At 37.9% G+C, this 17,221-nt stretch overlaps 1 protein-coding gene across 2 annotated transcripts; it reads left to right on the forward strand.

The window, feature by feature from the left end:
• The first annotated feature begins 632 nt into the window (after nucleotides 1–632).
• SLC30A6 (solute carrier family 30 member 6) lies at nucleotides 633–17,043 on the forward strand. Of its 2 annotated transcripts, none has more exons than XM_032185386.1 (14): nucleotides 633–661; nucleotides 1,652–1,738; nucleotides 2,581–2,665; nucleotides 3,601–3,643; nucleotides 6,336–6,401; nucleotides 6,851–6,931; nucleotides 8,093–8,128; nucleotides 9,243–9,337; nucleotides 10,161–10,209; nucleotides 11,085–11,204; nucleotides 11,495–11,597; nucleotides 11,876–11,923; nucleotides 12,531–12,599; nucleotides 14,109–17,043. In XM_032185386.1, the coding sequence occupies exons 1-14, from the start codon at nucleotides 659–661 to the stop codon at nucleotides 14,604–14,606; spliced, it is 1,383 nt and encodes a 460-aa protein (XP_032041277.1). In that variant the 5' UTR covers nucleotides 633–658; the 3' UTR covers nucleotides 14,607–17,043. The 2 variants fall into 2 exon arrangements, with proteins under 2 accessions (XP_032041277.1, XP_032041278.1); XM_032185387.1 differs by lacking the exon at nucleotides 633–661 and adding an exon at nucleotides 981–1,030.
• Nucleotides 17,044–17,221: the final 178 nt, after the last annotated feature.

Below are 17,221 nucleotides of genomic sequence, written 5' to 3' on the forward strand. Positions count from 1 at the left end.
GGCAAAGGCAGAAAGGTAAAATCAAACTAAAACCCATCCACCACAGCCGGTGTAAGTGATTTACTGCAGGTGCTGCGGTGGGGCAAGAGGAAAAGAAGTGGGAAGTTTCAAAGGGCTGCAAGCTGAACGAGCAAAGTGTGTTGTTTTTCCCAAATATATATTGTAAGCACAATATGTTTTAATGTGACTTTATTTTGAAATTTCATTTTAGTAGTTTGTAAAAGGCCTGTTTTAAGGTATTGGTGAAGGCTGTTAGGTGCAAACTAGTAGCGTCAGCTGTGCTATAAACCGTGGTGTTCCTTCTGTGAGTGGTCTAAGTGCACTTTTTCCCTTTTCTGGAGACAAATACCCTAAAACGTTAATAAAACCAGCCGCTGAGGCGTTACTAATGAAGTAACCCTCTCTTGGCACTCCGGGAGGGCACCGCGCACCACATCCGAGTGCTGCTTTTCCCGCTCCGTGGAGCCGGGAAACCCACCGGGGCTCACCCCCGGCGCTGCGGCCGTTACTGGCCGTTAGCGCCCGTCGGCCGCCTTGTGCGTCACGGCCGCTTCGGCGCAGGGCGCGGGGCTCTGCCCGTTGCCGGGACGACGGGGGGCCTCCCCCCTCCGCCTCTTCCGGCCTCGCATGGCGCCTCTCTTCCGGCGCGGGGAGGACTATGGTGAGCGGCCCCGGACGGGGGGCGGCGGGCGGCGGGGCGCTGCCGGGCGCGGCGGGGGGCTCGCCCCGGGGGTGCGGAGGGGCTGGGAGCGGCCCGCAGGGGGCCGCAGCCCCCGCTGCAGGGCCCTGCCCTGCCCGCCCGCCCGCCCGCGGTGACGTGGCTGCTGGGGGCTGCCCCGCCGGGCCGGGGGGGGTCGGGGGCTGTGGGGGGCTCCGCGGGCCGCCCCCCTGCCCGCTCTGTGCTCCGGGGCCGGGGTTCCCCTGCGTGGCCCTGGGGAGGGGAGCAGGGAGCTGGGAGCCGGCCCTGGGGCCCAGGGGGCGCCGAGCTTGGGGTCTGTGGCGCTGCTTTTTTAACTCGCGACACCAGAAGGTGTGCGTTTGTCTGCACGTGTCAACATCAGCATGAAATTAAATTTCCACCTGAATAAGAGAGGGCACCTCTTTACTGTGAGGGTGCCAGGGCTCTGGCACAAGTTGTCCGCAGAGGTTGTGGGGTCTCCTTCCTTTGGATGTGTGGAGACATCCAAAACCCGCCTGGGTGCCATCCTGCGCGGCGTGCTCCGGGTGACCCTGCTTGCAGGGGGTTGGAGCAGGTGATCTCCAGAGGTCCCTGCCACCCCTGCCCGCTGTGTGCAATACAGCTGCCTTGGCAGGCGTGGGTGTGAGGTGACTTTGGCCTGTTCAGGTGGCCAGCCTGTTGGTACCTCTTTGGGTCTTGAAGTCCAGTCTGTGTTGAAGGGAAGCTTGATTCTAAGCCGTTCATCATTCTGTCATCACATGTAAAATGTAAAAAAAAAAAAAAAAAAAAAAAAAAAAAGTATTCAAGAAGTATTGTTGAATTTAATGTTTGGAGGCTATGTCTAGTTAATTACGTCAAAGTATCACAATAAGGTTTCTTTTACAGAAGTGGTTCATAAATGAAGGTTCCTCTTTTGGTACTTTACAGTATGGTTTAAGTAAAATATTTCATTAAACTTAATTTTTTTTTAAGGGGACAATACATCTGTTCCGCAAATCACAGAGATCGTTGGTCGGAAAGTTAACACATGAATTTAGGCTGGTTGCAGCAGATAGAAGGGTAAGTATTTTTTTTTTTTTTTTAAAGAATAATAAAAACTGTAGTTGTGATAAGTTAAAATACATTATTAATTTAAGCGTAGTTCAATGTAAGTGTAAGTTCTGTTATTTTTGGAAAATTGACCTCAAGTTTCATATGTACCATTGGGACTTACTTTTGCAAGAACAAGGCACTGGAAGTAATGTGCCTTTCTGCTGGACAAACAACCTTGAAATTACCTTTATGGGGTTTCATGTGTGTTTTTTGTGGCATTATATTCCTTGCAGTGAATTTGCAAGTGAAGTATTGTCTTACTATTAGTCTTAATACATCGTGTAGTTTCTTTGAAGTTGGATTACTGTGGGTTGTCCCTCTTAATTAATTTCCCACAGAATTGTACTTATGTTTGATGTGTTCAGTAGAGCTGTAACCTGGAGATGCACAGATGTTTTCGGGTCCTAAATTCAAGCATAAAGAATGGAACCCACTTCAGTCTCTTGGCTGTTTCTTCAGGACTAAGGGCGGGAAATAGAAAGCTGTATAATTCTGTCTTCAAAAGTCATATGGTGTGTGTGATAAGAAAATGCAAATATTCTATAGGTGTGATTTTTCAGACCAAAAAGATATTATAAGCCTAACACATAATGATGTTTAAAAATGAGTTTCGGGACAACCTGTAAAATAAAAACAGAATATGAGATTGTTGCCCTAAATGAGTTGCACATTTCTGGAAGGGAGGGATGGAGGGAGAAGACTGCTTGCATGATGAAATACTACAATGCTGTTTTTTAAAACAAGATAGATTAAATTTTTGTCTTGTACGTTTTGGAAGATGTAAATATGTTTTTTTTTCTCATCAACAGTCCTGGAAGATCTTGCTGTTTGGTGCTATAAATTTAGTATGTATTGGCTTCCTGCTCATGTGGTGCAGCTCTACAAACAGCATAGGTAGGTGGCTCTCTTGCACTGAAGCTGTGAACAACTACCACGTTTCTTCACTCATGAAGTTCCAATGTGCTAAAAATCGCTGCACATAGTGGAGTTAGGTGACTGCACAGCCAGGTTTGGACAGGCCTCCTTTTGATGTCCCACGGTCAGTTGAGAAGCATTTCTTGCAGACAAGTGTAAGTGGTTGAAATGTCTTCCAAGTGTGCGAGGTTTTCCAGACCTGCTCATATTTATTTTTTTTTCTATGTGGTACCCTCTTTAAGATTGCAGGAAGTAGACTTCTAAACTACTTTTCAAACCTGTTCCTTATATAAGTAGTACTAGTGGCACAGAGAGATCCTCACTTGCAGTTGAATGAAGGCATTTGTAGTGTGGCTAAAGTCTCCTTCAATTTCAGGAGCATCTCTTTTTAATATTTTCTATTATGTCCTACTTTTGTAGAGGGGCTTCAAGATGCTCCCTATCATCAGTACTGAAAGTAGAATGTCCGATATTTTTACTTTGCGACATAGGATGGAAAACAAAGCAAGTAGAAATGCTGTTGAACCTACTTTTTCCTGCAATAATACGCATAAGAGATTTGCTTTGGGGAGGGTGTGTTACTAGAAGGTCTCCTGACTTTTCTGATCTTAAATTCTTCGTCACAACTTTATTCTTGGTAGCTGAATACCTTATATAGCTGGGCATTGTTACGTGCTTTATTAGAAGTAAGATTGCCATAATCAACCTGTTGATGAAGTGAAATGCATTGTGTGTTTAGAACATTCATATTACATACACATACATAAGACAGACTTGAAGTATCAACAGAGATGATTTGTTTATCTGGAAAATGGCATAGAGATGCAGTAGAGGGACTTAACAGAAGAATATAAGTGATTGAAAAATTGTATTAAGCTTTAATACTTTTTTTTTTTTTTTTTTTTTTTTTACAGCTTTAACTGCTTACACATATTTGACAATCTTTGATCTTTTCAGGTGAGTTTTTTTTCCCATTTAGTCTTACAGTTCATTTGTGCCTGTCTTTGTGTATTTCTATACATACAAAATTTATTTACAAACCCATTCTATTTAGAATCATCAGTGATGAAACACTAGCTGGTTTAAATGTGTGTTATGTGAGTATAAAACTGTACGTCACAATAAGCAGATGATGATAAACACCATAACTGTATGGGCAGTGATTAGTAACTAATCCATTCGGTTGTGGATTTCTACATGCACGTGCCTAATGACATGAAACGGAACCTAGCATCAAGCTATCATCTCGTGCTTCACTCAGAACATCTCCCAAGTGCCACAGTCATTGCTTCTGAAGTATCCCTTGGTCTTTACTTCAGGAAGCAAAGAGTATATAATGCTATTTCTATTCCAGAATATGTCAAGAGATAGATCCCACGTTCTTCCAATAAGGTTGTTAAAATAGAATCTCAGCTGCAGTCTGTTTCGACCAGGTTCTAAAGACTAATACTGTAACTTTCCTACCTGCTATTGAATGATACCTATAGCATTTTTTTCTGTTCCCTAACAAAATGTTAAAGCTATTTTAAGTGTGAAAATTCTGGACACTTCTGATAATATTGGTAATAAGACATTAAATACATTCAGTTCTCATCCGATGCTGGCTGGTAGCAGTGACTGGGAAATAAACTGTGAAAAACGCAGTCATTTTTTTAATGATTAAACCATGTTATTTTCCTTGCTAACTTACAGAAAAATATGGATCAGCTATCCACAGAGACTATTTTTCACGCTAAATGCCATACTATATCTGACTGATAGCGAAATAGTGAAACATTTGGCATTGTACTTCATATTTGTATAGAATACTATTTTTTAATTTTAGGAGAAGATGGTATAGCCCTAGCACTATGATGTATTAGGTTAATAGGGAATAGACTAGAAGATTAACAGTGAACTCTGTCAGGAGTTTTAACTTGCTGTAAGGGTGAGCGATGCTCAGTAATTCTGCTGCAAAAACAGATTTTGTGTTCTTTCATTTTTGTCATCTTACCGGAAATTTATGACAATGTTACTGAGTATATGACTACTATTTTGTATACAAGCAGTAGTATTTCCTCTGCTTTCGCTTGTACTCCAAGCAGCTGTGGTTCAGATTGTGAGGGTGTGATTATTCAGCAGCTATGGGGATGGCTCCTTGTTTCCGTCTGATTTAACGTCATCATTAATTAAAAAAGGGCTTCATAAAGTCACAGACAGCACTGATTCCATGAGTATCAATTAAAAAAAACTGTCTGAAGGGGTCAATAGTGGAAAAATAGGCAGAGGAAATAAGACTCACGCTTGAAGAATTCAGTCTAGTACCATTGGGATAAAAATAATGTGAATTTCAGACATTCAGCGTGAGAGAAAAACTTGGAAAGAAAAAAGCAAGAGACCTGTAGCTGTCTGAGAATGGCCATTTACATGAGAGCTGTGTGGAGATGAGTGTAGCCAAAAAAGTAAATCTGTTCTGGCAACACATGTAGATACATTATACTGTGGAAAAGAAAGGCCGTGCTTTGCATAGCCCAAGACTTACTCTTGAGTGCTAAATCTAATTCATGATATATCCTTATAGGAAGGGTTTAATGGAAAGTTTTCTGCTCTTTTTGAGTAAGTGACACAAATATGACACTACTGTCATCTTGCTTAGTGCGTTCCTTCTCATTTTAATGGCCTTTCTCGGGTTACGTATTTCTAGGCAAGTTCATAAACTGTAAGTTAGTGTTTACTGGGTGTTTGCTTTGTTAATTTCATAGGCTTTTGCTTTGTACTCTTCATTAACACGTGATACCAGACAGTATGAAACGGATTGTCTCATACCACCTTTCTGTGTTAGTCAGATTCAGTCCTGGCCTCCTGTTCTCCAGTTTCCTTTTAGGAATTCATGGAGCGCATGCAAAATAAACATTGGTTGTGCTGTTGTGTTTCAGGATTTCAATGGCCTGCATTGCGTTTGAGGTTATGGTAAAGTTGAGTTAGGCTGAGTGATGTTCTGTGTGGAAGAAGGTTGGTGGTAGCCTTTGGAAGTAAAGCATGCCATTAATTACGGCATTGGTCCATCTCCTGATATCACAGAATCACAGAATTGAAGGGGCTGGACAGGACCTCGAAAGATCATTGGGTCCAACCCTCCTGCCAAAGCAGGTTCCTTAGAGCAGGCTGCCCAGGTAGGCAACCAGACGGACCTTAAATATCTCCAGAGAAGGAGACTCCACACCCTCCCTGGGCAGCCTGTTCCAGTGCTCTGTCACCCTCACCGTGAAGAAGTTCTTTTGCGTGTTGATGCGGAATTGCCTGTGCTCTATCTGTGCTCTATTACTCCTTGTCCTGTCAAGAATTAGACTGACTTACCATTTAGCTAAATTATTTGCTGCCTATTTTATGGGGACAGCTGAGACGTCATTGCAATCCAAGTTTCATTTCGAAACCTCACCACCTCTGGATTAATTGGAACCCACATTGTGATAGTGATAAACGGGTTGAGTTCATTGTAAGATGAACTTAAGATTTGTTTATTCATTTCTGGTGGCTGAAGTGTATGTTTGTACTAATTTATAGTAGCAAACTATAAACTAAAATACAAACAATTTTATAATTTGTAAAGGTAACCGTCGTTTATCATGGTGTAATTCTCCTTTTTTTTTTTTTTTTTTTTTTTTTCCAGTTTGATAACATGTCTAATAAGCTATTGGGTAATGATGAAGAAGCCCAGTCCAGCCTATTCATTTGGGTAAGTACTAATAACAAGATTCAGTATTAGATAATACAGCATTTGATTCATTGTTGGTCTTCCTTGCCTGTATTCTTTAACAGCCATGACAAACAAAGTGTATGTAATGAGCATGAATATTAGAGACCCAAGATTGGTTGTGTAAAAAAGAGTTGCAGAACAGTAAGAGAAAAGGGCAGGAACAGCAAAAAGAATTAAGAAATCCATAATTTTAAGCTGAAAATTATGGTCTTTTGTCAGAACAAAGACTTGTTTTTGATAATTGGAATGTTGTTTTAAATGAAACTGAAAATTGTGCCTACTCCATGACCTTTCAGTTTCTCCTCATCTATCTCCATTTGAAAGAATTAGAAATAGCAGGTCTGTTCCACTTGTTCTTGCACAGACCAGGATGCATGTGATGAATTGTTGAGCTTTCACTGTTTCTAAACTTAATTCTTAAATTTCAGGTTTGAGAGGTTTGAAGTTCTAGCTGTATTTGCTTCTACGGTTCTAGCACAACTTGGTGCTCTTTTTATACTGAAAGAAAGGTAGGGATCTGTACTTTTTTCTTTGCGTTTTTTTTTCTTGTATGAGTAGAAAGTTTGTGTTGAGCAAAAGCAAATGCGTTCCACAAATGCTATCTGTACTGATACAGTGTAGAAAAAAATCTGTTTTTTTTAAATCCTGCTGAACCCTACTGCTAATTTATATTGATTACACTACATGGAGACCTTAAGTAAAATAATAGGATCTGGTAAATGTAATTAAACAACTTTCAGGGAAAAGACTCCATATTCTTAGGAATTATCTTAACACTGTTAGGGACTTGATTAACTCTTGACTTTTTAAGTTAACCGATAAAGAAAAGTGTTGTTTCCCTTCTCTTATATCATGAAGTAAAGCAATTTCATAATGTATTAAGGATCCAAATGTTTAAAGTATCAGCTTCAATAGTTCTCAACATTGTGTAAAGCATTAATTTAACATATAAATTGTTCCAAATGTAGATGGTATTTCACCTTAAAAACTACTTAATTCTTTAAAAATGAATTTTTCTTTTGTTGACATCTGGAATTTAAAACTGAGGGAGTTTACCTTCCCTTCTCCTCTTCATATTTTTTTTATAAATGGATATGTTAACAACTTAGCAGCGTTACAATATAGGTAGATCTGTTGCACCACTGGAATGAATTTTGATAATGAGCCTCCAGGCTTTCTAGCATCAGTTTTAGGGAATTCCCAAAACTTATGCTAGGTTTTCCTTTGTTACAGCAGCAGGTTATTTTATATTTTACTGGTGCATTAAAAAAAAAACCACATTGTATCTCCACTACAGAATCCAACATCTGTTTTATTTAGCTTTGCTTAGTGAGCAGCTCCAAGTCAGGGATTTCAAACTGTGTTTGTTTTGCTTACCAGCACTAGTGGCAGTAGCAGTATTTTCTGGCATGTTCATTTACAAGCATCCTTTTACTAGCACCGATGTGGCACGTATGGAAATGGTTGGAAAATCTAGATTATATACTCCTTTATTATAGCAACAGGTTAAACTAGTGTGCTTAATGAGTAATTATTTTTTTCTGATGCTGTATCCACCATTTTTATTGATGAATGGCAGATAATTAGCCATTTCAGAATACAAAAAGTATCCTTCAGGTGTCAAGGTTTTATTGCATGAATGTAACTTGAATTTTCAATTGTTTTTGTAGTGCAGAGCGGTTTCTGGAACAGCCTGAGATACACACGTAAGAAATTTCTGACATGTACAATGATAGGCTTTTCAGTGTCCCTTTGTATATCTAATTCTTAATCTAGCATATATTAATTTTAACAAGTTCGTTCAGCACCAAATTGGTTTTGGTACCTTGCTATTTGTTTTGAATGATGCGCAAGCTATATTGGAAACAGTTTCTTTTAAGGTACAATTTAAATGTAATCCATATCTCTTCATAAATAATAATTTAGCTATGTGGTGCTCGTTTTGATAATTTAATTATTCCTATGTTTGTAATGTGGTTTCTTGAGGACATTAGGCATTTGTTATTAGTTTTTTTCTCCCTATAATTGGATAACATTTTGAAGATAGTAAATCAATGTTTTTTTTTGTTTGTTTGTTTGATTTTAACATTTGGAGGTTTAGCAGAGAAGAGAAAGCCAAGTTACTGCTCACATTGTAGGAAAAACTGTGTGAGCTCAGCAGTTACTTTTTAACAGAGTACAGTCTGGCTGACTGGCCTCTGAGCACATTCGTAGTTTGGAAAGAGTTGTAGCCTCTGCTGCCTCTTGCTAACTCACAAATTAGGAGGCCTAGTATGTTGGGGGAAGGATACCGGGATCATACCGGGAACTGGATGTATTGCAAAGGTGATTACAACTGCAAAGAACGTGTGGAAAGGAGGAGAAGGTGTTGACGTATGGTGAAGTTGTAATTCTCCTAGGAAATGGTGGGGACGTAAGGCATAGTTCTGTAGGAAACAAGGCTGAGGAGACAGTGTATTTGTATCTTCAAAGGACAAATGTGTGTGTATACCTGCATATATTTGTATATCTGTGTTTGTACACAGATATATGCAATTAGGTAAGAACAGTTACTCAACACTATGAATATTGTGTTCAGCTTAATGTGATAACATGAGTATGATGTATGGTGTTTGGCGATCTCATATATCCCCCTAAAATGCTAATATGCTGCCAGTTATTAGACCTTGTGCTAATTTATCTTACTCTTATTTTCATGCTCAGTGAGAGATACCAAGCAAAGTATTTTGATATTGTTACTATTAATTACAGTTCGATTTCATGTATTGTAATGGTAATGTGAAATTAAGATGCATCTTTTTTTTTTCTTTTCCTCCCTAGGGGGCGACTGCTGGTTGGTACTTTCGTGGCTCTCTTTTTCAACTTATTTACAATGCTTTCCATTAGGAATAAGCCTTTTGCTTATGTCTCTGAAGGTATGTGATAAATTGATCTGTACTGAGAATTATGAAAAAGTTTTAATATTCTTATTTTATCAATGTGTAACTAGTCAGATAACTATCTTAACTAGCAGTTATAAATTATTATAATCTCCATAGATATAACTTAATGCAGTTTTGAATTGCTTTCCAAAGTTCATCACTGGTTTGCTTACGTGACTCAGTATTTAGTTATTACTGGTAAACTGAGTGATAAATTCTGCAGTATCCTTAAATTTCTGTCCTCTAAATTCAACCAGTGAAGGTCATCTTTTAGATTTCAGGTGTTAATTTAAGAACATTTTATTGATTTATTAGTGGATTAAAAATAAATGAATGTAGTAATTCATCTTAATGGCCCTTTTACCTGGAACTTTTTCACTGTGAAGTAGACTTGTGATCATTCTCACTAGCTGTTGGGGGACTGTTGAGCATTGTGAAAACTAGTAAATTGTGAGAGGTCCTCTTTTTTCCATCGTGTTCCATGTATTTTGTGTGCATAATGCTTCATTTCAGTGAATATAGTTTAGATTAAGTTGTAGATATAATTACTGTATATGTATTATACTTTATCTAATATAAAGATAATAAAAAATATAAACTGCAATTACATTTGTATTTAATCAGGTTAGGTTATTATATGAAACAGGCATTTTATGTGCTGCCTAGAGAAGTCAGACTTTGCTTTTTCTCAGGCAACAGTGAATCTGTTGAGATAAATCTATTCATTCATGGTGTCATAAGTCCTTCCCTTAAAATAAAACATAATTTTGAAATGGATTGCTTTACTTGTAGTCATTTTATTAACTTTCCCTTGCAGCTGCCAGCACAAGTTGGCTTCAGGAGCATGTTGCAGATCTTAGTAGAAGGTAATTCTCTGTAATGTTTTTCAGAATTGTTAGCTTCTGGAAGGCAATGTTGTTTTTAATTGTGTACAACAGCAATTTTAAACACATACTGAGACACGAACTGTTGTATTTTAGAGTTTTTAAAATACCTTTAATATTGTAGATCTAGTGTATGGACTCTAGTCCAAACATCGTCTCTCACGTTTCTCAGGTGTGTCAACTTAGTAGAAATACATCTTTCTACATAACCTTTCTTTTGAATCCATTCAGCACATTGTACGTAATTCTTGAATGAGGTGTCAGAAACTAGCTTTGTTTGGTACAGACTCGAACTGCATTCTCAACAACTGTTACCTGTCTGATCAATGTATCTTAGAGTAATTTATTTTTAATTACTCGGTGGGGTGGGTGAGCAGTTGGGATGATTGCAGCTTGAATGTGCCATGTGAGATAGGTTTCTTGCTGAAGCATAGCTATGGAAGTTCCTCACCTGTCTATCAGGAAAGTGGAGGGTCTGTGTCTTCCAGGCACTGACTCAGTGTTTGTCATTCATTGCCTGTTAACTCTCAGGCTGTCCTGTTATCTGAATGCAAGATAACACCATTTGCAAAATATTTTTGTCAGATAACACAAGTGTTTACTTCTAGTCAACTTTTGAGTATTGATGCTGCCAGTATCAAAATAAGAATGTCAAGCCATATTGTATAATGTTAAGTGTAAGCAGAATTAGAAGGGCTTTTAGGGTCCTCAGAGCCATAATTTGCTGTGGCTGCAAGGTGTACTTAATGTCAAATTCTGAAGTAAAGTGTGTAACTCTTATGGGTTTTGAAGTACTGACGAATGACTAGCTGACCACTGCTTGCTTGCTTTTTTTTTTGTTGTTGTTGTTTTTACAGTATTTGTGGAATCATCCCAGGATTGAGCAGCATCTTTCTACCACGAATGAACCCTTTTGTCTTGATTGATATCGCTGGAGCTTTAGCTCTTTGCATTACATATATGCTCATCGAAATCAAGTATGTATAGTTGTTTGATGAGTTCCTTTTATGTCCTCTTCATGAGAAACTGCATTTTATTTTATTTTATTTTTTACCTGAAAGGAACAATCTCATCAAAAGCTGTATTGTGTATGTTTGCGAATGCAACTGCATGAATATATTTGGTGTTTTTCAAAGATCTGTAGTTCAGATAAAGGTTAGCATACATAATGTTAATGAATTAAAAAAAAAAAAAAAAAAGAAAAATTCCTTATGCCTTTCAATACCCTAAGTACCTGTTTTTCTGCATTGTTTTTCTTTTTCTCTAGCAATTACTATGCTGTAGACACAGCCTCAGCTATAGCAATTGCTTTGATGACTTTTGGTACCATGTATCCTATGAGTGTGTACAGTGGGAAAGTATTACTCCAGGTAAGGCAGTGTTGCAAAACAATATTTTTTTTGTTTGTTTGTTTCATTTTTGTTAAATGTCCTTGTCTGTTCTAAGGATGTGTATGAGAGATATTCTAAGGAGAATATATGATAAAGGGCCAAAGGAAAGGCAGTAGAAGTAGGTATCATGAACTTACAAAAATGTTATTATGTAATGTCATTGGTCTTTAGGTAGAGGGGATTTAAAGGATCTCTTACTTAAACAGCACCGATTAATCTTTATTGTAACTTTTTTCTCTTTTTTATGTGTTTTAAAGACAACTCCACCTCATGTGTTTGGCCAGTTAGATAAACTTCTTAGAGAGGTAAGTTGGTGTATAATACGTGACACAGCATGCACAGCCAATGTTAAATAAGCATTCAGAAATACAAAAAGATTTTGTGAGTGAGTAGTCCAAGAAAATCCAGTAGGAATTTACAATAATTTTTTTTTTTGCATGTAGAAAATGTGGAGCTTATTAACTAAGATGAAGTGTCATACAGGTGTATGGAATGCATCTGTTAAAGCAGTGCAGGTTTTTGGTTGTGTGTTTTTTGTTGTTGTTGTTGTTGTTGTTTTCAGTTTAAGAAGATATTTACAAACATGATTTGGGGGGCAAAAAAAAGAAGTTAAGAACACTTTGCATACAGCATGTGAAGTTGAGAAAACGTTGCAGTTAGACAGCAAGTTACCTAAACTTGAGTTACTTAAATGCAATTTTCTGATGGATTTGGATGTTTACAGATAGCAAAAGTACAGTAGATAAACATTAGTGGCACCATGAACAGACTTGTTCCATTCTGCAGTCTGGAGGCTTTTATTTCATTACTGAGAATGCTGTTACTCATCTACATGAACAAGTATATCACTAAAACAATTTGAAACATCAGTTCTAACTATTTTAATATTCCTGTATATTTGTGGAAAATTAGGTTTCAACCTTGGATGGTGTCTTGGAAGTTAGAAATGAGCATTTCTGGACGTTAGGTTTTGGCAATTTGGTAAGTTATGTCTTTATCATTTTTTAAAAAAGTGTTGGTTACTACTTTTAGGTTTTTATTTAAATGAATTAAGATATTTATTTTTTATTTATAAAAGCAACAACAGAAAACAAAACCAAAACAAACAAAACCCTAAATGATCCAGTCAGTACTTAGTGTTTCCCTGTGACTTATTGCAAAACTTCTCTTCCCCCACCTTATATTTTTTTTAAGCTTTATTATTGGTTCTTACTATTTCTGTGTATTGCAGCTCTGAATCATAGCATGTATTTTGCAACTTTAGAATTTCTCTTGTATTTTGGCAAGGAAGAAAACCCCACACAATAGTAAAGACATTTTTCAAAACATGTGCTAGTGTAAATCCGTTCTGAAGGGAGAAGAAAACTGTAAACCTTCAGGTGCAAAAGGTCTGTGATAGAATTGTATTTTAAGCATTTCTGGGGAACAGGGAAAAAAAAAAAGCCAGCTATAGCAGTATGCTCAATTGAAAGAAATGGAGGCTTTTTTGTCATATGGAATGGTCACACGGAAGTTGGTCATTCCTGAGTTGATGCAAGTATGTTTTGACAGCCAGAAAATTGACTGTTAGATTTTTTTTTTCCACTTATGAATTCTTTCAGTATGCTACTTTCTGGGGGATCTGGAAAAAGTAAAAGTGGAGGGACTCTTCTGTCATGCTAATGTGCAAATTGCCTTCAGTTTATTATTTTGTCACGCAAAATACTGCATTACAGCATTTCTGGATTGATCAGACCTTTGCGTTTGTGTTTACTCGTCAGCATCCAGACTGTAGTAGAAACTTCAGAGACTTGGATATGCTGTCAGCTGCCCAGTCAATATAAAAATGCTCTTTATGGCACAAGCTGTGAACCACATTCTTTGTTTGATACAAAATGAAATAGGAAGCAAGGGGTTCGGTTTTGTGCCCTGTACTATTCTGCAGCAGTAGTTCAAGGTGAAGGAGATAGTGTTATTGAGAGGTAGGCAGGGGCAACCTACCCTACCATTTCCTAGCATTTTCATCAGGAGAAGCTCTTAGTCTGTTTTGTAAGGGGCAGTGCCTCTGTTCTTGCTAATGGTCCCAATTTGAGTGCATCTCCCATGCATGTTGTCTTCTGTCTGCTCCAGCAGCACAGTGATTATGCGTTCTCCTGAATTTGAAACGTGGAGTTTGTCTGCATTTTGTTCTTCTTTTGGACGTTGTTTTAACCAGTTGTTTTCTTTTGTTTTCCTGCCATTGCATGTTGTATTTCATAGTTTGGTTTCAAGACTCTAACTTTTCATGAATGATGATCTTGACATGTTCATAAGAGGTTAACACACTAGCAAAGATCAAAATCTGCCCTGATTATGGGATTATTTAATATGCTTTCCAGTTTAGTCAGTGGTCTCCCCTGAGAAAGGTCTTTGCATAGTTCTCTGCAGGGTGACTTACCTCTTCTTGAATGAATGTGGAGAAGCTTCACTGAAGAGACAGTTAACAGCCAACTTATTTTTATCGTTTTCTAGGCTGGATCAGTACATGTCCGAATTCGGAGAGATGCAAATGAACAAATGGTACTTGCTCATGTCACTAACCGATTATACGCATTGGTCTCTACCTTGACTGTTCAGATTTTCAAAGATGACTGGATCAGACCTACCTTATCATCTGTGCCTATTGCAAACAATATGCTGAACCTTTCAGATCATCATATTATTTCAATGCCATCTTTGAAAGCTGCTGACAACTTGAACCCTATTACATCTACTCCAGCTAAGCCCAGCAGCCCACCACCAGAATTTTCTTTCAATACGCCAGGCAAAAATGTGAATCCGGTTATCCTTTTAAACACTCAGACGAGGCCCTATGGACTGGGCCTTAATCACGGATCCGCACCCTACAGCAGTGTACTCAATCAAGGATTTGGAATACCAGGAATGGGAGCACAGCAAGGATTCAGAACTGGTTTTACAAATGTCCCAAGCAGATATGGAACAAACACTCGTGGTCAACCTCGACCATAATAAACACCATTATTTATTGTACTTAAGGGTATTGACTTAATTCTTTTATTACCCAATTTTTATAAACATTTGGAATGTCAGAACATTCTAAATGGCTGGGAACAAGTGCATTGTTCATATTCATGAAATGGTTAAATTGCTTTTTTTTTTTTCCTTTGTGTCAGCAATAGCCTGTGTAATGCCACAAATGTTTTCCAGACTTACAATACTTTACAGGTAGCTTTTATAGTGTGTCTACTTTTATTCAGCTTTTAATTCACTTTCCTTTTTTTCCCGAGAAAGTATTAAGATATAGCACAGCTCTGTAAGAGAGTAAAATTGTGACCGGGTAATGTTTTTTCCGATGAGAACTGCTTATTGGATGTTGAATGGCTGAGAGAGTAAGAAATTGCAGAAATGCAATACTCAGTTTTTAAGGATGTTTTGATTGCTGTATTAAGTCTTCTTTTGGCAAAGTCACAATTACTTTTTCCAGGGCTGCAAAAATCCATCAATATTCAAATTGTGACCATTGTGAAGACAATCTGGTACTTCAGATTCTAATTAACTTTATGAGACAATGTTTTTACATTTTTTTTGTTGATGCCTTTATGGAAATTCCAATGGTTCAGCAACCATTTTCTAGTTGTAAGTATTCCATATCCATCTCTGATATTTCTTTTTGATCTAATTGCAAAATTACTTAGCAATATAGTGGGAAATAAAGGATTTCAAACTTAAGATTTTACAAGCACCTCTTTTTTACAATTAACCCTACTAAAGATACAGAACAGATCTCTGTTTTGTTTCTGAAGCCAGTATTTCATTTTTCAGTATGGAAAGTATTCTTCAAATTGATTGTGACTTTGTATTTTTCCTCTTTGTATTTTTCCTGTAGTTTCAGGAGAAAAAAAATAATCTACTTATATGCCTGGTTTATATCCAGCGTACTGTCAGTGATCACTGACAGTTCTTACTGTCTGTGCTAGAGTGCTTAACCTTTGGGGCACCCTGTGAAGAAGACTCCCTGACTTGTCTCTGCCTTTGCGTTATTGTTCTGCCATGCATCCAGAAGGCCGTGTTTCTTCACAACCTTTCTCAAAGAGCTCTTAGCTCTGGTTGCTTTTTCTTCATTGCTCCAGTGGTAAGAGGGAAAGGCCTTTTAGAAATACTTTAATTAATGTTTTTTTCTGTCCTCCCCTGCAATATGTATCTTTTAATTCCTTAGTCAGTACCTTCTCTGCACTTTCTTCTGCATCTCTTGGCTGTTCAGGAATGGGTTGCCCGTTCTTACTGTTTCACTTGCAACTCAGGGTGCTCTGTATTGGCTTCCACCGTGTTGATGTATATACGAAGTTGGTCTCTCCATTTGTCCAAGGTAGTTAGAGAGCTGCATTATCTCAGGGACTCCAAGTGTATTGATGTTACCTGAAGATAATGGGTTTAATAGAGAATTTTTTTTTCTCCTGTAAAAGTGAGAAGAAGCAGCCTTCATTTGAATTTTCAACATCTGTAGCCTCTTCATGTTGGCTGAGGATTTTTTTTTCTTTTTTCCCTTGTCTACTGCCTGTGTTACTTGCTCTGACACGTGGGGAAGGTTGTCACTCTTGCAAGCAAATCAAGGTGACGTTCTGCATGATGGGATTGCTGGGATTTTGTAGGCTGAGGGTAGTGTCCAGTCTGCCACTGGTTACAGTACAAATAGGGGATCTAATTCTGTACTTCATTGGCAGCAACAAGAATAGTTTCGCTGCTGTGTTAGAGTATGTAAGACCTGGAAAACTTCCGTTGAAAAATGGCAGTGATCCGAGGTTACCGTTCGCCCAGTAACCACCTTTGTTTCATTGTTGTCTGTATGTGTAGCCTCTTGGATGTGCCATTGCTGCATGGAAATTCGCTGAAGTACAGAACATTTGAACAGTTTCTGTGTATCTCGTGGGTGCTGAACTAGGCTGCACTCTCTGCAACATCTGCAACACCTTAGAGCCAGCAGAATGTTTACAATTACTACTCTCATGTGGCCTCTGAGAATTGTTCCTTACTCCAGTTTCATAACCAAACACTTTCCCTTTTTGTGATATTTCGGATATACTGTATTATATTGATTGCATGCCTACTTGTTTTTAATAGAAAATTAAAGCTTCATTTTATTACAAAAAAAAAAAATACAAAAAATGAAGCTGATCTGTGATTTAAAATGCGAAGGGAGAACGGAATTCCAGAATTCTGAGTGCAATATGATCACTTTTACAAAATTATTTTTGGAGTGATTGTTTACTATATATATATGTATCATATGTGCAGATGATAAAGGTTCTTTTAGAGATTAGAACAGCTTTTTAGCTGCTTTATTGTAATGAATATATTCAGAACATTTGTTAAATCAGCACAGAGTAAAATGTCTCCTTTTATATGAGGAAAATAAAATCAGTGTCATCCTTGAATGACGAGGAAAAAAGTGGTAATTTGTCTGCAAAATGTTGTGGTTATCTTTTTGTGTATAGATACGGTTTAAATGGTGCTCTCAGGTGATACTTCAATCTCAATGAGCAGCTGTGTGAAATGAAGTGTTTTGCTGGGTCTGCTACCAATGTAGATTGGATCCTTCAAAAAGCATATTTTGCCTTTGATTGTAT

The sequence above is a fragment of the Aythya fuligula genome, chromosome 3 (genome assembly GCF_009819795.1).
Source record: "Aythya fuligula isolate bAytFul2 chromosome 3, bAytFul2.pri, whole genome shotgun sequence".
In the NCBI taxonomy this organism is placed as follows: domain Eukaryota; kingdom Metazoa; phylum Chordata; class Aves; order Anseriformes; family Anatidae; genus Aythya; species Aythya fuligula.